The 24,939-nt window shown below is 40.1% G+C and overlaps 1 protein-coding gene across 1 annotated transcript in view; it reads right to left on the bottom strand.

Moving 5' to 3' along the window:
- Nucleotides 1-24,939, bottom strand: part of AFF2 (ALF transcription elongation factor 2) — a gene marked incomplete at its 5' end in the record, with an annotated part of 336,961 nt that overhangs the window by 100,808 nt on the left and 211,214 nt on the right. The window contains 2 exons of the mRNA XM_084269157.1: nt 24,246-24,297; nt 24,550-24,586. Of these exons, the coding sequence (XP_084125283.1) occupies nt 24,246-24,297; nt 24,550-24,586 (89 nt within the window). The remainder of the gene's footprint in view (nt 1-24,245; nt 24,298-24,549; nt 24,587-24,939) is intronic.

The raw sequence follows: 24,939 nt of genomic DNA, 5'->3' as shown, positions 1-24,939 counted from the left end.
AAGATTGAGTCCAACCATTAACCCAGGACTGCCAAGTCCACCGCTAAACCATGTCCCTAAGCACCACACATATCTGTCTTTTAAATACCTCTAGGGACAGTGACTCCACCACTGCACTAGGAAGCCTGTTCCAGTGCTTGACAACTCTTTCGGTGAAGACTTTTTTCTTTAATTTCCAATCTAAACCTCCACTGGTGGAACTCAAAGCCATTTCCTCTTGTCCTATCACTTATTACTTGAGAGAAGAGACCCAACACCCACCTGGCAACAACCTCCTTTCCCATAGAAAGAATGATGAGATCTCTCCTTGGCCTCCTTTTCCCCAAGCTAAACAACCCCAGTTCCCTCAGCTGCTCCTCATAAGACTTGTGCTTTAGACCCTTTACCGCTTTGTTGCCCTTCTCTGGACACACTCCAGTACCTCAATGTCCTTCTTGTGGCAAGGAGCCCAAAACTGAACACAGCACTGGAGGTGCAGCCTCATCAGTGCCGAGTACAGGGGATGATTCTTGCCCTGGTCCTGCTGGCCACACTATTCCTGATACAAGCCCAAGATGCTGTTGGCCTTCTTGCCCACCTGGTCACACTGCTGACTCATGTTCAGCTGCCTGTACAGGCTCTTTTCCACCAAGCAGCTTTCCAGCCACTTTTCCCCAAGCCTGGAGTGTTACTGGTTTTACTATTAAAGACTGAGGCAAAGAAGGCATTAAGTACCCTGGCCTTTTCCTCATTGTCACTATGTTTCCCACACATCTAATAAAGCATGGAGATTCTCCTTAGCCCTCCTTTTCTGGCTAACGGACTGACAGAAACATTTTTTATTGTCTTTAAGTTCTAGTTGGACTTTGGCCCTTCTAGTTTTCTTCCTGCATAACTTCACAACATGCTTGTAGTCCTCCTGAGTTGCCTGCCCCTTCATCCAAAGGCCATAAACCCTGATTTTTTCCCTCAGTTCCAGCCAAAGCTCTCTGTTCAGCCACACTTGTCTTCTTCCCCTCATGGAGCACATGTGTCTCCCACATTCTTTATTCCAGTCTTCTTTAGAATCTCTTTGAACCCTGGCTCCACTGTCAGCAGCAACATGAGTCCTAACTGTATGCTGTGTAAGAACCTATTTGTTTTTCTTGGCTTTCTTTTACAAAATGCCTCTTAGCATCTAAATGATAAGAAAAGGAATTGGAATTTCATAGGATCTAAGTAGGTCTAGGTGCTTGCCTCCCATTAAATTTCACAAGAGTTTCACATCTTTATTTTCTATTAGGGTAGTTATAAAGACTTAAAACACCTTTTTTTCCCTACATTATGACTTTTGTACTTTCTCATCTTACTTTATACACCTGCTGTAGCAAGTCTAAGTCTTAGTGACAATTATCTTTCTGCAGAACAAGTGTGTACATTTAGCTTATGTCTGCCATGCAAGCTGCAGAGCCTTCCCCACTTTTGCTGAGGCTTGATGTTAGTTCAATGGAAACAGGATGAGTCCCACCAAGAGGAAACCACATGATACACTTTGCACTCAGTGCACAAGCTGCTAATCTACACACTAATCCAGTTGATACATATGGTTAGGTAGTTGGGTAACTATCAGGGCACAACACTACCTTTCATCTCCTAAGGTAATGCAAAAGTTATATCTCAAATCCAATTTAAATTGGTGCTCCCTTGAGCTCAAAGATAATTTCTCTCTAATCCTCTTCTGGTTGTCTATAGTGTAACCTTCAAAATCTCAGATATGACACTGTAAAAAAATGATCAAGTCATAATGTTTTTAGCACAAAACCCAGCTATTTTTCCTGGTGGCACTATGTTCCAGCTGTTATCAGATTCAAGAATTCTTCAATTGCCTTGAACTCTGCATTTATTTTACTTTTCCAGATTTTTGCCAATGAAAATACCTCAGCACTGCTTGAAGAGAAAATAATCTTGTCAGTTTTATTGTGCCATATCTGAGATGATGAAGGTCATGCTAACTACAAGTCTGTTCCAATTGCTACAGGGTTGGGTGAGGTGGGCTTTTTATTTTATTTTTGGTTTTCCCCTTGCTCCTACCACAAAGTAATAGGGATTTTCCCCTTTCATTCATCTTGCCTTTTGTTGTTTTTAATCGACCACCCATCAGTGCCGAATTGCCTTGTAACTGTCTGCTGAGCTTTCATTTGACAGAGATAGCTGCTATTGTTAACACGAGCCTTCACTTCAGCCCATTTAACTTTCCTCAGTTTGACAGCTTCACAATAGCCACCTTCCATCTAAAGAAAACTGTGATTTAGTAGAAAGGGAATGTGGGACAACAGCCTGATCTGTCACTCAGTCTCCAGCGAGTTCTCTTGGCATAAAGTTCCCCCACAAAGCCAGGGGATGAAATACTACACGAAAATAAGACGGTCATGAGACATGTTCAGTTATAAATTCTGGTAAAATCTAAACAGCAATCACACTTAAAAATACAGCCCTTTCCTGTCAGTAATACCTCGTGCTGGGCAGCAAAATAAATATTTTGATTGATTTTAAATTTCCATTTCTTACTTATATTCCAGAGCAACGCTTGACTTTTTTTCTCCCTGTCTTTTATTCACCTAGTAATTGTTCTCAGATTGATCTACAACAACTCCTAGTGGAAACAATATGTCACGAGTAAATTAAAGCTTTCATTGGACCAGTCATTGGTCCTACTCCATATAAGTCTACACGAAAAGATGTGATGGATTAAGAGCCTGGATGTCCTCCCTCACCGACAATTAAAAAAGTCAAATTACAGCTGCCTAAGCGTAGCCTCAGAATACTTCCCAGCCCAGCACTCAGCTTTCCAGTCACATGCAGTTCAGAAATACATTGGAAGCTGGTTTTTCACTGTTGTGCATTTATGTCTAATGCTTTCTTGCAGTTATGCTTAAATTTGGTTTTATCGTTTGGCACAAATGACAAGCTGTAGACATCCCACTATTAGATTTGTAGGCACCAGGGTTTTTCCTACCCATAGTTAAATAACTGTATTATTTTCTTGTCCAAAATTCTGGATCCCAGTTTGATGAACGCTTTCTTGTTAAAAAATGTGTCTAGAAAATTGAATTTGATTACCATAAAGCATAATTTATTTCAGTCCATCTATATTCCTCTCCTTGGAGCTCTCATTAACTCCAACAGAAGAGGAATGAGAAAACTGAGTTGGTACAGCTGCACGCTGCAAAAGGAACTCCCTCACGAGAGTTTGAGAACTATTTCCTAGCATTTAAAATAAATAAGCTGCTCTGACAGTGGTAGCTAATCACCGAGCAACATAGGAATCTTTGTTTTGCAGCAGCCATTCAAAACTTCAGTGAAGAGTTTGCCACAGCTATACAGAAAGGCGCGCTCAGAACTGGAGACAGAAAATTGGATGACAGTTAAACTCCAGGAAAAAGACAGATAACAGTTACTAGAGAAGCATCTATTGCCCAGAGTTCGCTTGTGAGAGAGTACCCATGAGGCTGTAACTAGGAAGAACACCAGGCCGCTCCACTGTTTCTAATTAGGGAGGACATCCTTCATTTTACAGCTCCTGTGGTCTAATTTGTAGAGAGCCATATCCCCTAAAGCTTTCTGTAAACCAAATTAAAACTCATTCCATCAAGGAGTTTTAGCAATATACGGTCTCTGATCACAATACACACTCATGGTCATGGAGCTGCTTCAGGCAGGCAGTTGGGGGCGTTTTCTAATTTTTAGGACTGTTCTTTTTCCTTTTTATTAGGAAACAGCTAATTTCTTCTACGAAAATATATTTTAAAGACTGGAGAATCTGGTTCTGTTTAAACGGTCATTCAGAAGAAGGAACAGAGCATTCAGTCTCTCTACTGATTTTCCTGGTATTCTTAGACTTCTAATTAAAACATTTTTTCCCCTACTTTTTTAGTTAAGACACCTCAAAGCTTCAGCCAGCTCAACAAACATTGCTAGTAATTTTTTTCTCTAAATAAATAAATAAATACAGTTAGCTTAGGGTTCTTTTACAATACTTAAGACTCCATGAATGCTTTTGAAGTTGCAGTCCTTTCTCAAGCCAGAAAACATTCGTATGATGTGTGGCGGTAACACAAAACATCCTATGATCTACTCTACTGGTCCTTAACCCAGCTCTGGACAAGGAGAGTAAATTCAGTCTGTGTGCCAGTCCAGTCCTTGGCCCCTGTGCTGCCAGGATCAATGAGAGTGCCAATTAGGATTACAGCTTCTGCATTTGGAGACATGTCCATTAGACTCTGAGACCTTCAATTCATTTCGTACAGGCCACAGAACGGCTCTGAGAGCGTAATGACTTTGGCACACTACAAATCTGCCTTGAATTTGAACTGGTAACCTGAAGGTGAAAGGGGCATCGTCCTATTGTTAGTGCAGGCTGCGCCAGCCAGAGTCCCCTTCACAGTTAAAAATTTGGTGTCATTTGGTTGCTGAACTTTACACACACACACTTATAGACACACAAATTTATAGACACACACACAAACTTCCTGAAAAGAACTTCCCTCTTCCATTTCTGTGGGATCTAATATAAATGCACAGGTAATTCCCCCTGCATGGCTGCTTGGACCATCCAACAGTGCAAACACTACGTTAGATGCTTATTTCCTTCTACGTGTAAAGGGACTGAGCTAAATTTCTTCAAGTAACATTTCAAGAAAGTATTTATCACAGTTGGTGTAATTACAGAATTACCTGTGAAAAACCACAAAGGCTGAGGGATCTAATGAATAAGTGGAAAACTAGAGCATAGTATCAAACAAAATGCCTACAGTCAGAATATTCCCTTGGCAATGGTCAAGCCTTCCCCGGCTGGAGGCACGGCACAGCACACCTTGCGTGCAGGCAGGGGAGAGCTTTGTCTCTATGGCGTGAGGATGTTGTGATAAACATTCCCAACTCACTTTGAGGGTGGGTGATCAGTATGGCAAAGTGTTTCAGTCTGGTTCACAGTGGCAGTTTGATATTAAAAACTGACTAGTAAGAAATCTGAAAGGCTGGCCCCAAAGTGCAGAGAGCTATTAGCCTTGAGGAGCTTATGGAAAGTGGGTGCCCTGTGCCTGGTGAGTCCCCAGATCCCCAGGAGGGTGCTGCTGACCGCTCTGCCTGCCACATGCTCCTCCCTTTCCTCCGCTCCGCATTCTTCTCTTCTCTCTTTAGTTAAGCTATACAAATATATTCCCTGTTGTTTAAAGGCTCATCTACATTTCCAGTGAGTAATTTTCATCATCAGTACTCCTATTAAAGTTATTTCAAAGTAAACTGGTGAACAAGTGAGCAAGACACTCTGTAGCACCGTGTCTTCTCAAACCAGTTCAATCTCAGCAAGAAGTTTAAAGAAAAAAAAAAGATCTATTTAAAACCAGATTAAGCTCAAGCTGCTAAAGTATAATAAATTGCTCTATTTTAACTGACTGAACTGTGCACACTTAGAATACAAGGGCATATTTCATTTGGGTTTATGCAATTGTTCAGTCTACTTTTCTACCATTTCACCCATCACCAGATGAGAGAACTTGTCAGGCAAAATTGTAGTTAATGATGGTTAATGGTGGCTAAGCCCGATAGACTTGTTTATTTCCTTTCTTCTTTTTTGTTGCTTTACTCTCACTGAAATAATGAAAATATTACACGAACAACTTCTATATTATTTGCAGGAAAAGCTTCCATTACCAATGCTAGGTAATATAAAGCTTTATCTGATTTATACAGCAATCTATATAAATCTACTTTTATGTTTTATTTGATTCCAGCCATTAGGCTGTGCTAGGAAGTAATTCTAAAATATATATCATAGTGGCAATTCACTGTGCTATACCAAATTAATCTACATAAATCTATACCTGTGTGCAGGGAACCAGCATGGTAACATCACCAGTATGGAGGAGGAATGGATGCCAGTAATTCGACTTGCTGGCTTTCTAGGAAATCCAAGCTTTTTCTAACCCACTGAGCAGAATACAAATGTCCCCTGTTGAAAAATTCCTCTGTCTAAATTAACTGTATCATCATTAGCATAGCTGTTACATTTTAAATTTCAGAATATGAAACTGCATATTAGGAGAGGTATTTCCTCTTTATGACTGATCTAAAGTCAAAGAGCTGGAGCACGAATGGGCTGTCTGGAACAGAGTATCTTTTTAAAAACCTGTATTCCTTACCGATGCAGAGTTCCTTACTTAGCTGAAGCCAGTGTGCTTTGTACAGCTGAATGAGGCCAGCTGGCAAAGTCAGAGCGTATCAGTATTCTGACTGCTTTTCTTTTGTTTGAATATTACCTCAGTGGCCGTACACTAAACGATGTGAACTTGATGGGTTTGACTGACCTCAGCTAAACTGAACAATATGAAGCTGGCACATCTGTAATCTCAGGCTTGCTATTTTTCAATTTATTTTTCACCTGATTTGTATTAAGATGTGGTTCAAATTTTAAAATAAAAATAAAAAAGGCCCTTCTGCATTCCAAATCAATCAGCAAATGCTGGCATGCCAGAAGGCAGGCTTCATCTGCCTCTTCACACCACATTTGGTGGATCCCTGACTTATGAGAGCTTGATTTCTAAATGTTTATGCAGAAAGAAATGCTTTACACATCCGCTCCTTCTCAGATAGCCTACAGGGATTTCTGGCAATACTTATATTTTTTTTTCCCTGCCTTCCAGGTTTTCTCCCTGTGGACACATAAAGACATAGTGACAGCAGGAGTAGGCTCAACTCGCAGTGAGCAGCATCCGTACATATTATTGCTGTTGACTCCATGAGATAAGCTGGACATCTGTCTTTACTTTTAGCAAGTTCCACAAGAATAAACATCACCGTGAATTTGGCCTGCCCACGGACAGTTTACTGATGCTTCCTGATAGCCCCATCTCATCACTGAGCTTCTGTCACTTTTGTCTGAGCTATATTTCAGCCTCAGGTCACAAGAGTTCAAAACACTGTCAATTAATCAAATGGTTTCTATGAACATAACTGCGGTTCAATAACTGTTTCCTATTCAACACAACCAAGGAAATGAAAGGAGGAGGTTAATGTGGAGATGGCTAGGTTACGTGTGGAGCTTTAAGCAGCAACCCTTGATTAGCCATCATTAGACAGGGCATTTTATCGGTGGAGTTATTTTATGTGAGACAAAAGAACAACCCCAGGACATTTATGGCCTGATCCTGCTCTCTATAAAGTTGAGTTGAGTTCTTACGTTGACTTATGCCTGCTAGTTCAGGATCTATGATCTTTACAATAAAATTAACACAGCAGCAGCAAAACTAAAGATAGATATAAAACCTCTTTCTTACAATGCACTGGATTTACACTAAGAAAAATATGGGATTCTAGTCTCTAAGGGGAAATAACTACGCCCAAAGGGAGGGGAACTGAATATAGGACGTGGCAGCTAATACGCTGAAGTGATGGGGAGAAGGATATTACATCAGCTCAACAGGCTTACATCTGTTGTATCAGTGGCATGAGGTGGGGGTTTGCAAAGCTGCTGATTCCAGCTGGTGAAAGTGGAAGGCCCAAATTTGTCCATCCCTGCTGCCCAAAGATGACCTATCAAATGGGGTGGAAAGCAATGTGCTCAGCCTGCCAGCCTCCCATTTAGGTGAGCTTTCCCCTGTCTCGCCTATATATAAGTGCTGGGATTCTGCTTTGCATCACCTGAGTCTGTTGACAAGGGGCTGAAACAAGTCCTCTAAGCAGCATGAGAATTCTTCTTCTCAATGTGATAAAAAAGCATAAATACGTGTTTCTAACTACCAAAGACAGCAAGCTGTGGAAGACTTAAATGGAAAAAGCTAGTTCAGATTGAGCCAATTCTGGGTATTGCTGCACATGTCAAATAGCACTTCACTTGACAAATGGTCCCAAAGAAATCTATGGGGCTATTCAGGGAGTAACGTGGTGTTTGGTATGAGTAAGGAGATTAGAATCTGGCCCTTGTTTTATTTTCAGAAAGATTTCAAACATGTGTTTGTTCTAATTTTCCCTTCCTTCTAGGATTGCTGGTATTTACTTGGCCCAGCTTTAGAGGCAGAGGGATGTGAAAAAAAGCACCAGTGAAAAACATTATAAACTCTCTAATATATGACTAAAATATTTTTCCCCTGTAAAATATGTGGCATAAACAAATTCCATAATGATGTTATGTGTTATAAAAGTTTTATTGGCACTCGTTTGGGATTACCCGCATAACTCACTTGTGAGTTCACTACTCAGGGGTGATGTACTCATCCCAAACGCATGCTAAAAACCCAGTTTATGTTAAAGGTCTTATTAGTGTGAAACAGAGATTAAACCAACAGTTTTTTACAGAAGCCTCTTATGGTACAGAGATTCACCGAAATTACAAATATCTTAGTCTATAATAGGCAATGTTTTCATTAGGTTTATCCCGAGCATCCCACAATAAATGCCGTAAGTTCTTAACCAGTGACATGTATATCCACTTTGCCCGTTTACATTTTTCCTCCCCCTATCTCTAACCACACCCTTGTGTCATATTGTACACATGTGGCTGCACACAGAGAGCCCAGTCCCTTGTGCTGGGTCAGGACGAAGGCACAGTGTGACAGTCCTTGCTCTAGCAATTGCACTGTCTGAACTGGAAAGACAGGGAATGGGAAAAAAAACATGATTACTATTTTTAGACTGAGAACTGAGACACAATTTCCAAAAGGTCATGCAGGAAGTCCCTGTTAGAGCTGGAATTAGAATCAAATTCTCCTGAGCACCAATCCGGTGTCTTAACAACCAATCCATCTTCCCCCAACATCTGTGTTTTTCTTCATCTACCACATTCCACACTCACCCCTGTACCATTTAAATATCTCCCTTCGGTACTGTAAGCGACATCATTAGGACCTGTCTTAAAGCATCACACACACGAACTGCACACCTGGTCAAGCCAATGTGTGAGAAGCCATGCACTGGTGGGTCAAGAAGTGACGTTTAAGTTTTGCACTACAACTGTTACCAACCAACAGCTTAAATTCAGTCTAAGGCAATTCCTTATCCCCACAGGGAAAGTTCCAACAGACACAGGAACAGTACTGATGCTGACTGGGCATAGTTAAGCTGATTTTCCTGTTTTCTCTCCTACTTCCCATGCTTTCTTCTTTAAACATCTTCTGCCTCACAAGGATGCACATGAGGAGTATATGCATTGCCACATTCAACCTGAAACAAGACCACTACAGTTCCTCTGGACACATCTGTACTGCACACTAAACATCCTGCTTGGACAGAATTAGGAGAATTTGTGCAATTAACCTAAGATTTCTTCTTTCCTGGAAAAAAAAAAAAAAAAAAAAAAGGAAAGGGGGCACAAGGACACCCAAAGGACCCATTTTTTTCTTCTCTATTTTCAGGTAAATATTTTGAGAAAATTTCTGACAAAAAATAAAATTCTAGTCAGTGTTTTATGACAATATTGTTCTATTAATTCATATATGAGAGAATGCTAAAACTTGGTATGAATTAAAGTTAACCTTTCAAAGAAGCAACTAATTCACCATCATAGCAAAACGTGAGATTAAGAAAATGTGTTGGTGAATTGCTAGGTATATTGAGTATTACTGCAACATAGTTATTTCCAAGGAAGGTGGAAATGCTAAATAAGCATGAATGCACTGCCCTTCTCATTTTCAGAATGATTTCCTACCTAAAGATAGACATATCACTTCATTTTCAATCACTTCAGAGCAAGTAACTTTCTCTAAAATCCAAAGAATGTACCTGCTATTAACAACCTCAGCAACATCTAATAAAAAAGCACTTAAGCACAAACTGTACTTAATTTATACGATGCATAGCTATAAGTTATCAACCCCAGAATCCTGTGCAGGAATTAAATATTCAGTTTTTCTTTACTGATTCAAGTAGTATTTTTATTCCTCAATTATGCAAGCTTGACAGCAGGGGGAAAAGAGTGGAGTCAACCCTCCAGCAAGAACCTCTGCCATGGCGGATGCTGGGAAGAGGAGGAGAGACGCAAGTCTGCTCAGGGAAGTTGGACAGGTACTAAGTTTATAGATTTTAAGAACATTTTCAGTTGTCCTACACGAATAAACAAATCACCTGTTTTCATAGAATCCATTGGCAAAGTGATCCATTTGCTAAATTGCTGAATTTTTTTTTTTAGCATAGGCAGGTCCACTGCTGCAATGGGTTTGAGCAGGAGTGGGAAGTGCCTGAATCAACAGAACAGATCAGATGTGCTGGATAAATGCTAAGAGGAAAGCTATAGGAAGGACAAACACACATATTCTGCTTAGAATATATTAAAAAAGAAATGTCAGAGGACCAGTCAGCCTGGGGAAGGGGATGGAAAGAGGGAAGGTAATAAAGCAATAATCTCAAATGCAGCTCTGGAATTAGCCGAAGTCTGCAGCGCTCTGTAGGGATTTTAAAGAGCACATTTAGAAAATTTGTTAGGAATTAGGAGAGCAGGGTCAATAAAGTTAAACTCTGTCAATAATCACTCTGTAATATGTACAAGGATCTTCCACCGCAGTGCCCGAGGGCTACCCCTGAACTTAGAACTGAACTTTTCAAATTTAAAAAGACCCATTTATTGCAGCAAGTAGTTTGAGAAAACGTTATTATGGAAAAAGGCCTAAAAATAGAGCTATTTTTTTAACACTCGGCACTGACACCCCCACCCCAAGGGCACCTATGAACCAAACTTTGCCAGGAGGAATATTTAATGAGAAGGTTTTAAATCATTAGCCCAGCCATTACAGCACCTCCCATGACTGCAGGGATTTGGGAAGCTGGTGCAGGCCACACATGGAGCGACCAGGTTGTCTAAACACTGGGCCCAACTGCGCTCAGCTTGCCGCAGGCTGTGGAGACCAGCACCCACGTGTCAGCCAGGGAAGGAGGAGAAATGGCCTCTGCCATACCTGTCCGCCTTGCGCTTCCGCAGAAAGGCAGCCATCTTTTGGTGCTGCCATATGCTGAGGAACTGGTGGCTGAGGAGCTGGTGCCCGTGCAGGGGCAGCACAGCACTTTGCCCCGCTCAGCTGTCTGTTGGAAACACCAATGCGGCAACACTGCCATGGCAACTGCACAACGATGCTGCTGAGGCTTAGTGGGCCAAGGAACCATGCCAGACCTTCAGTTCTGGCTTGGGGAGCTCCAGGGCAGGAAGACAGTGCAGCTGTCCCCACGGCTCTCCCCTCACAGGCACTAGGGACCATCACCCCAGTCTCAGAGCCTCAGCATCAGGGGTATCTTGGCATATTGCCTTCAGGGGGAGAAGGCCTATGAAAATTAATTGTGGGCTTATGGTTCACTTCAGTGTTTACATAAAGCATGTGCTCAAAGTTAAAAAGTCTTCCACTCTCTCTTCTATAACTCAAAACATTGTGGTAGTGAGTGATGCTATCACTGCTGAAATGCTCCAGACACTGACTGCCTGACACAACAGCCCCTTGGTGGGTTTTGCTCACAGTGAAACACCTAGGGCAAAGGGTGGGAGTTGTGTGTGACATGACGTCAGAGAATGAACTAACAAGTAACTTATTTTGAAGAGAACCACCTAAAATCATAGGCATTTTTAAGGGAGTTATTTAGGCCCTAGACCTGGATCTTGCTTTTTTTCTCAGATGACATTCCAACAGCCTTGTTTATAGTCAAGTGGCTCCATGGTGCTAATCTGCCATGGTGTGTTACCAGAAAACAGAAATGCCCAGAAGTACTTGGTAAATGTGGTTCTTAGAAAGGATCTTCATGTCCTTCAAATGAATGACTCCAGTAACATCACTGAAGTACTGCGATCCTGCTCCACTGTTAACTCACTCCAATTACTCAGCAACACAGTAAGGCAAATGAATCCACCACAATTCATACTCGCAGCAGACTTCACTTTTGGCGATGCACATGAAAACACACACTCAACTTCAAAAATTTCAGCTTTAACTGCTAATTTCTAGTTAGAATACCCCACAAAGATGCATTTTATCACCCCTCATACTAAACAGAGTTTTGCTGCTGCTTTATCAATGGTCTTAAGCAAATCAGCTCCAAAGGCACTTGCCACTGAAGTCGATGTATACCCAATGAGGTAACATGTCACATGCATGTATCCACGAGATTACAAGCAAGAGCTGGTGGCACACTTGGATCTATCCTCAAACCTTCTCATTCCTCAGCAAGAAATTCTGTTTCAGCACAATTTGAGGATCTGGTCCACCAGGTCTTCTACAGGTGCATCCCTGTGAGTGCTGGTCGCTCTTGGGAACTGCTGGAGTACCCTGGAGGCTGTCCTGAGCAGGCACCCCAAATCCCAGCTCACAATAGATTAAGAAAATGTGCCCATGTTTCTGCATGGGAAACATGACAGGTTTGTGTCAAACCCACTGAACTCTGCTCAGAAACTTTGTGGGACTGGGTGGTCATATGTGCAGAACAATCTGCAGCTGAAAACCTTGAATGCTTAATTCTGTACCCCTGCTTCATTCTGCTTACTTACACTTTCCAAACCTCAGTGACATCAGCTGCAGTTTGAGGGATACCAAGACTAAACAAGCTTTTTTCTGAGTACATGCTCTGGAGCTGTAAATGATTAATATTAATAATGGGAAAAATCTGTCATGTATAAACAATATAAACAAACAGTTACAACCACCTAAATTTGTTAATCTGAGAATTTCTTTTCTCTGATTCCCTTTCATAAACAAAATATTTTTTTCATCAGGCAATATCCATTATGTTCATCCTTGGTGTACTTACAATGCAAAAAATGTGGATTATTGATGAAATAGATCATAATGGCTCTTTCCAAGCCATTATCATTTATCATTTAAATGTGTATTCAATGAGCTTTAATCTGCAAATTTGTCACGATTGGGAGCCATTACGATTTAACAGATTCATTGTGTTTGCTTTATTCTTTTTTTAAAACGACGCACGGTGCATGTTCTGTAGACTACATGTGAAGTAATCTTACCTAGCAGAACAGACTTTTAAAAACATACAACAGATAAACAACAGCTGTTCATTAAAGCCTTCAGTCTTTAAAAACACGACAATGCTGAAACACTGCATCGTTACACTAATAAATGAGTCCTGCAAAATCTTCATAGCCAGGCATATTGCTCTTTCTTCTGGAAAGTCTCATTCTCCCATTACTTGTAAGAACACCACCACGACCAGTCATACCTGAAATTTCAACTATATAAATTTTCTCCAATCCTCTAAATATGTACTTTTTTGCTGGTAGAGACAAAGCAAACAAAATCAATGAATGCTCTCTCACCGGCATTAATCAGGCTGAGCTGTGTACCATATATAACCAAGAATCCAACCAGTATCAATCCTTGTGTAGTGGGGTTTTTTTTAATTCACAAGAGTCAACTAAAAAGAATAGTATGTAACACCTTGGCTAAAGCAAAATTGCACAGAAAGTTCTGTATTTTGGAGAAGGAAGGTGATACTGGATTTTTAGCTCAATGTTTGCATAGCTGCACAATTTTCAAAACTCTAAGAAATGTCAGTAATTGGCAACACATCAGCTTGTACTGTTTTTTTGGCTATGACAGATTAGTTCCACATCCAGTTTGTATATAATTCACTTAACACCTTTCCTTACTCAGGTTTTGCAATTTCCTGAATAAAATCCCTCAGAGAGTGAGCTGCAGACTATCTGAGCAAACTTCCCCTGTAGTAACTAGGAACATCGCTGTCAGCTCTGAAAGATGACATGATGGGTGAATATAGAAAAGCTTATCAACCCAGAATTCCTATCATCCTCTGGCTGGGATCTCCCTTTCCTTCTTGACATTACCCATGAATGCTGAATGGTGGGAAATCTCCTCAGCCAGGCCTGAGGCAAGATGCCAATGTGAGATCAGAACTATTCATACTGTGGCGTTGTTTGCCTCGTGCCATTTCTGTTTTGCTGCTCTGAACTGGTTTGGGGTGGGGAGATGGAGGCAAGTGATATGAACATGTGATTGACAGCTGTGCCAAAATTAGTTGGAAACTGTGGCCTCCAAAATGTCTGTAAAATGTTGTGCTCCTCCTTGGTAAGCAGCCTACAGCCCTGCTGAGCGTGGCTGCTCTGGAGCAGCTCAAAGCTCACCAAGCCACAGGGGCTCAGGAGCAAGGATGCTCTGCGTACCCTGGGAGGTGGGCTCCAACCGCCCCTCAGGCCATGCCTGAGGGCTGCTAAAAGGAATGGCAGTGCTGAAGGCTTCACTCATTATCCATCACAATATTGTAATTCCACAAAATGCTAGCGGACAGTTGTAGTAGGACTGCATGACACCACTGCTCTCCGCCCACGTGAGCTGCATGTGGGCACTTTCCTGCCACCCTTAAGCATTGTTTGCCCCATGTTCACATATTAATGAACCATTCCTGGATTTTCTGAGGACGGGGCTTTAAACACAAATATTTCCAAGCATTAAAAGATACACATCTAAGAATAAAAAAAAGGATCATCTATTGGGCTTAACACAAAATAATCTCACATAAAAGGAAGTATTTTTTAACAGCACATATCTACTTTATGGCACTGGTCTCTTAACTTAGTGCTTATGAGTTAGGGAAACAGCCCCTTGGTGGATTACTTTTCATAGTTTGCTCAGTAATGTGTTTACAAAGCCATTGTTACAACTAGATGCTTATATATTTTGATATACAGCATGCACTACAACAGTACATCTTCAGAGATTTCACGCTTATTTTAAAAACCTATTTAAATGTTTCTTTACCTTCCCTCTCAGCAAAACACAACTTTATTGCCAGATACTCCAGGGCTCCATAGTCCAGTCTGACAATAATTAAGGCAGAATTAGTGGTGCTTTGCAGGAAATGGTAACAGAGGCAAGCGTACAACAGGATAGGCCAAATCTATCGCTGACAGCAACTCCTCTGAACTAACTAACTTGCTCTAGGAATTAATTTGACACTTGAAATTTCAAATAATGGCCTCTATTTTTAACTGTCTGACCTTACTGAAGCATATATCTTGGAGCCTGAGAAATGTTAAGTGGAATTTGTTTTCCTTTGTTAGGAAACTGCTCATCTACTCACTCACTTCCTGCCATGTATCAAGTCAACAGCCTGCCCCAGAAATCAGCGTTTTGTTAGGACGACACAACATGTTATTTCAAAGCAGTCGGCACTTGCTCAATGCTCACCTGGCCTTGAAAAGGGACAGTATTACTGATAAACATCTCTAAACCATGCAATGAATGGCACAAAACACATTACCCAAAATTTTGCTGGTGGGCATCTGTAATATTTCCTCTGATACGATAACTATACGATACATGAATACAGAACAATTCAGTCAGTTTTGGGCAGTACAGCCTAGAGGAAGTACTCCTCTGGGGACACCCTCTACTTGAACTCAGACTCTCCTTCAACACGGTCTTAGGATTTTGCAGCAAGTTTGGATACTAAGCTTTGACAAAACGATCTCTTCCAAAAATTTAATGCCATCTACCTACAGTTGTTAAACTTTCATCTAGCTATATATAGTACCTACAATCCAATCTGATTCTGCAGCCGTTATCTAGCTGTACCGAGCATCTAATCCAATTCAACTGTATCTATCTGGCCATTAAGAAATCTTCTTTATCTGATATGTAAAATCTATACTTTTTTTTTTTTTTTGTGAAGAAGACAGCAATCTCCTAGAGGGACTTTAGAAATAGGGGGCTAATGGCTGCTAGGAGGCAGCATCCTCCTATGTGATGGGGGGGGTGTTCTGATCCTTTCTTGCCTTGGGAAGGGCAATAGGGCCCTTAGAGCATCCTCAGGACCCTCAGGTATTTGGGGAAAGCCACAGGTTAATGTGAGACAGGTGTGTCAACCTGATGCTCAAAGTTATTTGATTTTGGGATGAGGGAGATTCCTGGAAAAAGTGGAGAAGAGCAGGAAATCTTTTATATGACCCTCAGCACCTTCTCTTTTCAGGTTATAACTGCATTCTGCTCTCCATGGTGAAAAAAACAACTTAACCTCTTTGGGCAGTGAAGGACGTGCACTATTATCTCCCTCTGACTGTTGCATTGATTAGATTGGAAAATGAGTAACTTCTATCACACTTGATCTGAAATAGCACTATCTAGCTTATGTTTATCCCGTTACATCTACAGAACAGATAATTGCATGGATCCTGGGAGTCAGACGCAACACTGTGATGCCTCTTTTGATCCCTGGTGTCACATTAAAGGAGAAAAAAATAGAAAGTTATCACTGGTCATTGTCTGGCTCCCGATACCAGTCTGGTCTGAGTGGTTTAGACCTTTGCAAGAGCATGTCTGGCTCCCGTCTCCACGCGGATTCGCTTGCCTCTACCTCTAATAGCAGAGTCTGTGCTGGATTCTGCAGCATGTGCTTGACTTTGTATTTTTGCCTAAAAACGAATAATCTAGACATAGTTTTCTGGTTTTGCTTTGTTGTTGGTTTGTTGGTTTTGTTTTGGGGTTGGCTTTTTTTTTTCATTTCCCCCTTCCTTCTTTTTTTTTAAGCACAGGGAAAGGCAGATTATTTCAATTAAGAGCCTGTCACTGACAATTGTAAGCAACCTTTCTTCAGTTCGGTGCAGCAGTTGCAGTTTTAAGTTTCTCCCTGCTTCTGTCAGGATCTAATTTTCAAGGCCCGGTTGCCATGGCAGCAAGTTGGAATTTTAATCCAGTACTAAAGGTCAAGACAGGTCACCAGTTTCAGTTCCTCTTCAATCTCCCCATAAAGAGCCACAAAAAGAAGCTGAGATAAAGGTCTGACCTAACAAAAAATTCCAGTCTAGCACACAGCCAGACTCGAAGCTGTATGATTTGTACAGGCTTTCTAATTTGTCTGGAACTATTGAAATTCATGCTAAATCAAATATGGGCAACACTGATTCACATTCCTCTCGGTAGGAAAGCATACACATGCCCTAAAAGCACAGTTACATGTGTGTACGTTATCAGGGATAACCTAAAAGCAAATACTTGAGCAGAGCCTAACAGGTAAATAGCTGTGAAAGCAATCCCCTCCTTACCGGAGGGAGATACTATTTTCGCAGACTCAGATGAGCCTGACAGCTGCATTTAAGTCTTTTTTGTCACTCCGAGGTAGATGAGTCAACATCTTTCTTTCAAAACCTACAAGGATCTTTTTTTGAACCATTTCGACTAAACAAGACTTTCCAGTAAGGGACCATTTCCTGACAGCTGAACTACCTTCAGATTTCGTTTACTATTTTTATCTTGAAGGATAAAATGTTCCTGTGGAAATTAGGAAATAACTTTTTATTTGGCAATTTTCTAGGCCTCCTTCTGTGTTTTCCAAAACACAGATTTTAATTAAACAACTGGTTTGTACCTACTGGAATAAAGCTACAGACATCTCCCTCCATCTCCAGGGCTACATCATTTCTTTCAAGAAGCTGCAGTTAAGGCATCAGGAAAGTCTCACAATGCATTTTTGTGAGATGCATGGACACAAGTGAGGGAAGCAGCTCTTCCTCCAGGAATTTAGAACACTAATTAGCCCAGCAGTGGGGAATATTTTCCTTTTTGGCTGTTCAGGAGGATCTATTTGTAAGGTAAAGCTATTCTGAGTCTATGGCTCCAAGGACTATCCAAGACGGAGGATAATGCAGTGAGCATGGCCTAGCCCCATGGGGTGTTGTGAGAACTTCACTTCATAAAAAATAAGCCCTCTGGCCAGAAAATTGATAGGCTTTGGAGCCCTGCTGAGCCCTCAGCCCAAAGGATAATGGTAGCAATATAAGTTCCTCTGGATGGAGAGTGTAAAGCTGAGAAAAATGTGGTGGATTATTGGGGTTGTCAGAGGGATTCAGAGGAAAGATGCAAAGGATTAAGTTGTGATATTAGGAAAAAGTGGCTGTTAGTCTTACCTAGGATATTTAGGACACAAATTGGGAGTTTCAAGCCCACTCTGGTATTATGAATGCCAAGCTTCCTGGCAAAATCCATTCTTCTTTCAAGCTTATCACCCATTTCCGTTTATGACTATTTTTGCAGCATGGCACAGATGAATCCGGGTGACAATTTTCTCAGTCTGTTTCAGGTCACTGAAGTCTACAGAGCCAGTAAGATGTGACAGTAAGAATGAAAGCCACCAGAGCAAAGAGCATCGGGAATTAAAACCAGAGAGAGAAAGGTCTTGCCTCTGAACCTGGAATTTACTGACAGGTCAGAATTAAGACAAAAGGTAAGGTCCAAATTATGGTGGCCAGAAAACCAACCAAGAAGTTAGGTAGTTCACATGCGTTTTACCAGCAAGTGTGCAGCTCACCACACAAACAGGCAGGTGAGGAACGGAGTGAGGTGGCTTCCCTTACTCTATCCTGATTTACATTTTCAGATCTACGGAGTACATTTGTTTTTCCAAAATGAATGTTTGAAGTTGCACCAAAGTTTGGAAGTGATTCCATCCCACAGAAATCGGGAGGTTGGTTTGAGATTGGCCTTAAGCCATGAAGGCACAACATATGCTGCTGCCTGTGGAAAAGCGCTTTAAACACAGGGAAACCCGTGGCAGATTTGCAGTTTTAACCAGTTTCCAAAATGGGAACTGCTATGTATGGGGCAGGGAAAGGCATTCCAAACATGTTAGTGTGTGTTGTTTACCTGTCTCTCTTCATACGGACACTTCAATGGTTGCAGTTCAGTGGTTGCATACGTTTGGCAGTGACGCAGTAGTGCATCCTACTTGAGAACAAAGTATTTCAACTGCTACTCGTTAGTTAGGGCAAGTAAATGTTGAATATTTAATGGGGGGTTATACGGTATCAGAGGAAATTCAAATGGTTCAGTGCTCACTTGAGTTGCAATCAGCAGCGCTGGCAAGAATGCAGTTGGTTAGCTTGTTTCAGGCATTCTTAAAGGCGGTAATTATGTAAGTCTCTGATAGTCAGGAAAAATTATTCAACATTGATCAGCAAAATATAAGAGAATTAATTTAATTTTGTTCCCACAATCTTTTAAACTGATTTATAAACATGTCAGCAGAAAGAGATCATGGAAAAGAATGTATTAGGAAATAACTTTATTTTGACAGGGAGGTTAAACTGTATGTGAGCCAGCTGAATAATGAAAACAAATTAAAAGTCTAATTTAGAAATTATTTTGAATAATGGGCTTATCTTCAAGCATACAGGGCTTTTAATTATGACACTGAGTTTTAACGTATTTCACAGCAGCTGAAATATTTTGCAAGTTTGCTTCTATGGGCAACTGTTCATACTCCCCATTACTCAGTACTTTGGTCAACAGGAAAAGTCGGTGGCAGTGAGGAACAAAACAATACTATCTTGGCTATCATTGCTTCAAATCCAGGAACTTATGAGGCAAAAGGATGCAAAGCAAACCTCTAACTAACAAAACAAAAGAGTAAATATGCAAGTTGAATGACATCTTATCAAAACAGACCCTTCTATTTTCATTTGCTGCTTGTCCCTTTAATATGGTGCACTGGAGCTCTCTAAAGATTAATGGAATTCCAATTACATGCCGCTGTTGTTTCACTTATCATAATTTGTACATGGCAGTGTAAGTCCCTTGTATTCATGACTTTCCCAGTTTACCCAGAGGGAATATCTTTGGAACTTCCTACTTCTAACAAACAGGTAGTACTTAGTCTAACGATTAAAGCTTGCCACATTCGCTAAGTGAAAACGAATGTACGCAAAAGAAGAAAGCAGGGTCTCAGCAATGTGGGATCAATTGGCACTCTTACGCTTTAATATGATCGATTAAAAACTGCAATTAGAAATACAAAAATTTCAGCTTCTCCTTTGGTGTATGACACCTGGGCTGGATTGTGACTGGAACTCAGATATGAGAGTTGGGTATATAAATAGAAACATTTTCCTATTCCAGTTGGAAATGAATGTCACATTTTTGGTTCGTGGGACTGAACTGGAAATGATGCACCAAATTGAATGAATCGCAGGTTTTGAAACTGTTTCCTTTCAAGGTTAAGAATTAATCAGTGCTTCTTGATTTGAATGTTCTGAGTAACAACATTACTTGTTGTCGCATTATCCAATATACAATCCTTGGTGTAAAATCCTCTTGATGTCTGATTACTCTTCATAAGGACCTCATGCTGATTCATTTCAAACCATGAATTACCTTTAATTCATAGCTTGAACATGCTGCCAAATTTTGTTTTCCATGCTCCCAGGTGGCTGTCCCTGACACAGTGGAGAACTTCCAAAAAGCCATTAGATACTTATGAAAAGTAGTTCGATGTCAAGAAGCACATTTCCATTTTCAAACAGGCTTCCATCAAGTATTATGATAATCTTTGAGATTAGAAAAGTACTGGTATTTACTGAGATTTTTTAGAACCACAAAATGAAATCTTGGCCCAACTGAAAGCAGTGGTGAGCCCCCTTTGAAAAATCCTTCCTGAAATATCACATAAAGAGTTTCAGCTGCTTGTTTTGTTTTTGAACCCCCCAGGTTGTGTATCATTAAGCATGATGGATAACAAAAACTCTATAAAGATTAAATAAGTTGTTTCTCTCTGATCCATAAAATTTGCTGCTCGAAGTTTTTAATGGTTTCCGGTAGTTCAGAGAGCCCACGAGAAGGACCTTTTAATACCGTATTAATACAGTAAGTATAGGAAGTAATTTTATGACAGGGGAAGAATACCATTATGATTACATTCTTCTTTTTAGCTAGGCTTTTATGGAAACTACCCAAGACTACTCTGCAGTATGATTTCGAAACACAGGATGTGCTTGATTAAAAAGGTTCTGGGTAGTTTCCAACTGGACAGAGGCCAAACGGTAACAACCAAAACAGAACAAAAGGACTGGATGTTTGAGGATGACATACTCGCAGTGGTAATTATATAACAGAAACCTAAGTTGCAAGCTGGGTTCGTACCCTCAAATTCATGGAAGTTGACAGAAAATCCTTCTCAGTGCAATTGGTTGCACCTTATCTGTTCCTGCTTACTGTGCTTCATAATAAACTAATCAGAGCAGACTGGTTGAAAACTGACTGCACAATACCCAGTGGAGATTTACAGTGACTTGGAGATTGAAAAAAAAGGAAGCCAAGCGCCATAGTTTTACATAGCCTGATTTCAGCTATAAAAATTCACCACGGTATACACACATGCATGCACATAAGTGTTTGAAATTTCATTTTCAAGATTTTTGAGCAGATACTAGGCTCTGAGGTTAGTTACAGGTGTACATACTCAGGTACATCATAGATGCACAATCTCAACTACCATCTATATTACTTGCTCCAAAGCATTGGGGATTGGGTTTCTCCAGCACATGGATGTAAAAAGGACATTAAAATAGTATAAAAAAAGATGAAATTTGTATTTCAGAAAGCTTTACTTAGACAAGAAGTTATGCATCCTTGCATTGCCCTAGAAAAGCAAGATGTTGGTCAGTTAATCACCATTGCAGTATGTTGCCTCGATTCTTCCCCCTACAAGCACACACTGGAAAGGTTATCTTGCCAAAAAAATCATACACCCCTTTGGTCTGATCTTCCATGATGCCAATGTTTCTACACCTGAATTCTGTAATGACATACAGGCAGTTTGGCGGCTGGAGCAGAATATGAATTCATGAAGGCAAAGTATCTTTGTTCTGCACGCATCGCTCAACTAATGGTCTAACTCAGCGATATGGTGAACACAAGCACATTACTACTGCTATGGATTTCTAACAAAGCCAATGGAATCTTCAAGACTGTCCCTGGGACCAATGTGAATTGAAAATATAACTTAAGTTTCACTTTAATTGCATGTAAACTTTAAAAAATCGGGGATTATCAAGAAACATGTCAAGGTTTCAAGGTCTCTAACAAAGCATACAGATGAACGACCCCCAATTCAGTCAGATTTGATCAAACTGAAATACAGATAACAGATCCCATTGACAAAATATCTAAGGAATTGGTGGGCAGTAGATTTTGAAGTCAGTTAGATCATGCTGTGTGGCTGACAGACAGTGTAGCAACAAATGTTACTGGGGATAGGTTGAATTGTAATTTCACTCATAGACTCCAATATGACCAATGTTAGAAAGATTAAATCCTTCATAATACAACTGCAATCTGATAAATACTGTATTATTAAAATCCACAATGACTGCTGGAGCTGTCACTCTATCAGGGTTTATTTGGATCACACTATCCAGCTCAACTTGATACCATTACGTCTTTCTGCCCCATTCTCTGCTTTAATTTCATTATGTCCTCAAGTACTGTAATTCCCAGTGAAAGTGGTGGTGGTAACTGCACACGCAGATCTAAAGAAACAAATTGGCCTCGTAATACCAAGTCTCACAGTGGACTGCCTTCTAACCTCTCAAAGCCCTATGGAAATTCTTAGAAGCTGCCTTAACAATTTTTCTGCAGTAAAAGAGAAAAAGTGATAGTAATGGGTTAGCTGATCTTCATTTGGAAGCTAAAAATAAAAGTAGCTTTATTGCAGCTCTGATCTCTCATGTGTAAAATCTATCACCTACCATAAGAAGGCAGTTCATTGCAGCAGAAATCTGATTGATAGTACTGGAACTTTAGATCAAGCAGCAGAACAGAGAGCAACTGGTTCATAAAATGTACTCAGTGTCTTCGGGTTTTATATCAGGCTTCCTATAGAGAGCTTTGGTCCCATTAAATGCACTATATACCACTGAGCTCTGAAGCACTGTTCTTTTGAAATTCAGCTTATAACTATAAACCATGATTGACAAGTCTATTACTGTTGGTTACAAACTATTGAAATATTGTATTTTATGGTGTACTCACTAAAATATTTTTCACAGTGGAATCCAAATACACTTGCTTTAGGAGAAAAATCACTTTAAGATGTAATAATATTTTTTTACCTTTTTCTTTTTTTACTATGGAATGTGCTTGATGTTAGGTGTGGATCACTAAGATGTTCTGAAACATGAATGCACCCACTCTGTTGGCTGGATTATTTTAAAACGCCAAGCCATCACTAGAAATAAGGCAATGAAGGGAAAAACCTAATTTGTTACAAAGTTTTCATAAATAAATGCTATTCATGCAAATTACTCTATCATTAGCATCCCTACCCAATTCTCATTCAATCTGAAGAAAAAAAACCATTTCATTTTAAAACTGAATTAGCTGTTTAACCCTAATTTTGTAAAGTTTTACTCAACAAACTTTATTTGAATGAATACTTACATTACTTGAGTTTATGAGCAAAGAACTGGACCTTTAGGGCCCAGTAAGTACATCAATGGATTCGACACCTACAGTTAGTCTAGTCCCATATCTCTCACGTGTCATAGAGAAATAACTAAACACCAACAAGTCCTTTTTTATATGCAAACTTACACTAAGATCAATATATTAAATTAACTAACCCCCTACCCCATGTAGGTATCTCCCCATTGATTTTCCTAAAATTGTGTCCTTGGTACATAAAACGGAACCACTAGAATAACTCTGAAGTAATTTTAGATGAACATATTGTATTTACACAAACGTCAGTTAGGCTAGTGCAGTTCTGCATTCAGGAGCTTAAAACACTTGAACACTAAAATAAATAGCAGCTCTGAACTGAAATCAGACCCACACATTTTCGTAAGTATCAAAACAACCACCTACTTTTCAAAGTTATTATTCCTGTTTGCAAATTACTCCTGGGGTAAAAGTAAAAAACCCTTTCAGTCTCAACTCAGCGCTACATTACTGCAGCCTTACACCAGAGAAGCACCAAAGAAAAATGGTTTAACACAAGGGAGAATTAGCTCTTCCACAATTTTCAACTGTCATATTTATAGATCATGTGTGATTTTCAGCTGTTTCAAAGTGTATGAAACTCAAGACCAGCTTTTCAACACCAGCTAGAATCATTTTGTATGATGTGTTTTACTCTCTCTCGCTGTATGAATGTTAAAATTACTGCATCATCTGTTCATTGGGTTGCATTTTCTATTGTAAGGGGCTTAGTATCTGATGAGAGAAGCATAAAAGTGATTTAATTTTGGCAAGCCGTACAACTAAAATCAGCATTATTTCTGCTTAATAAACTCATCTTTCACACATACCTCTGTTAGCTAATGCTTAAAAAGAAGAAACAGTAATAAGCACTGAAAACATAAAACTGGTTTATGGCTAATTTTTAAGGACTACTGAGAACACCTGAACACCAGAACAAGATTATGAGCAGAGCTAGATTTTAGTTACCTTTGGAGAAATAATCTCATTCTTTATGATAAATTTAAAATGAGATTTAGAGCTGGAAATAATAATACTTACGACTTTTGTGGCACTGACTTAGTTGCAACTTTCCCTGCTGGATCACTCCACTCTGCAAACAAAGGAAACACATTTTCAAATGTCAAAAGATTACTGCAGAATTAAAATGCACCCAAAGTTGTCAGCCCATCTAATTATACTTGGTTTCACAACATGCCACAATGCATAACACGTAATAAAAAATGGAACTGATCTGCTTTAGCACCATAGAAATTAATTTTTTAGCCTTTGTTTTGATGATGTTAAGCAGGAAAAAAAAAATTACCCAACCCTGACTGTTAGGACTAGGATGATAAGGACCTACTTTGTACATTGTATCCTGAGGTCAGATGTTGGGAGTCCTACAAAGAAGAACACACAAAATGTCAGCATTAGTTAAATAAGATGAGGAAGGTAAGTTATATCTGGGTTTGCTAGATTAAGGGCACCAGCATTACACAGACAGGGAAGGAGATGGTCCAGGGAAGGGATCATGTGATCATTAAGGCAGCACCAGTGACAGTAGTTTAAAAAAACATTAACTGCAGAGACACAGAACAACTGAGTGAACCTTCTCAGCTCAGACAAGAGCTGCTGGAAATCTACATACCCCCTTTGGAGACTGCACAGATTTATACCCACAGTGGTCCTAGCCTTTTCTGGTCTTGGCCATGGATGTGTGCATGAGCTGCCTGTGATGTAGAACTTGACCTTA

Source organism: Gallinula chloropus (assembly GCF_964237585.1).
Source record: "Gallinula chloropus genome assembly, chromosome: 11".
Lineage (NCBI taxonomy): Eukaryota > Metazoa > Chordata > Aves > Gruiformes > Rallidae > Gallinula > Gallinula chloropus.
This window is presented reverse-complemented; position numbering and strand designations above follow the sequence as displayed.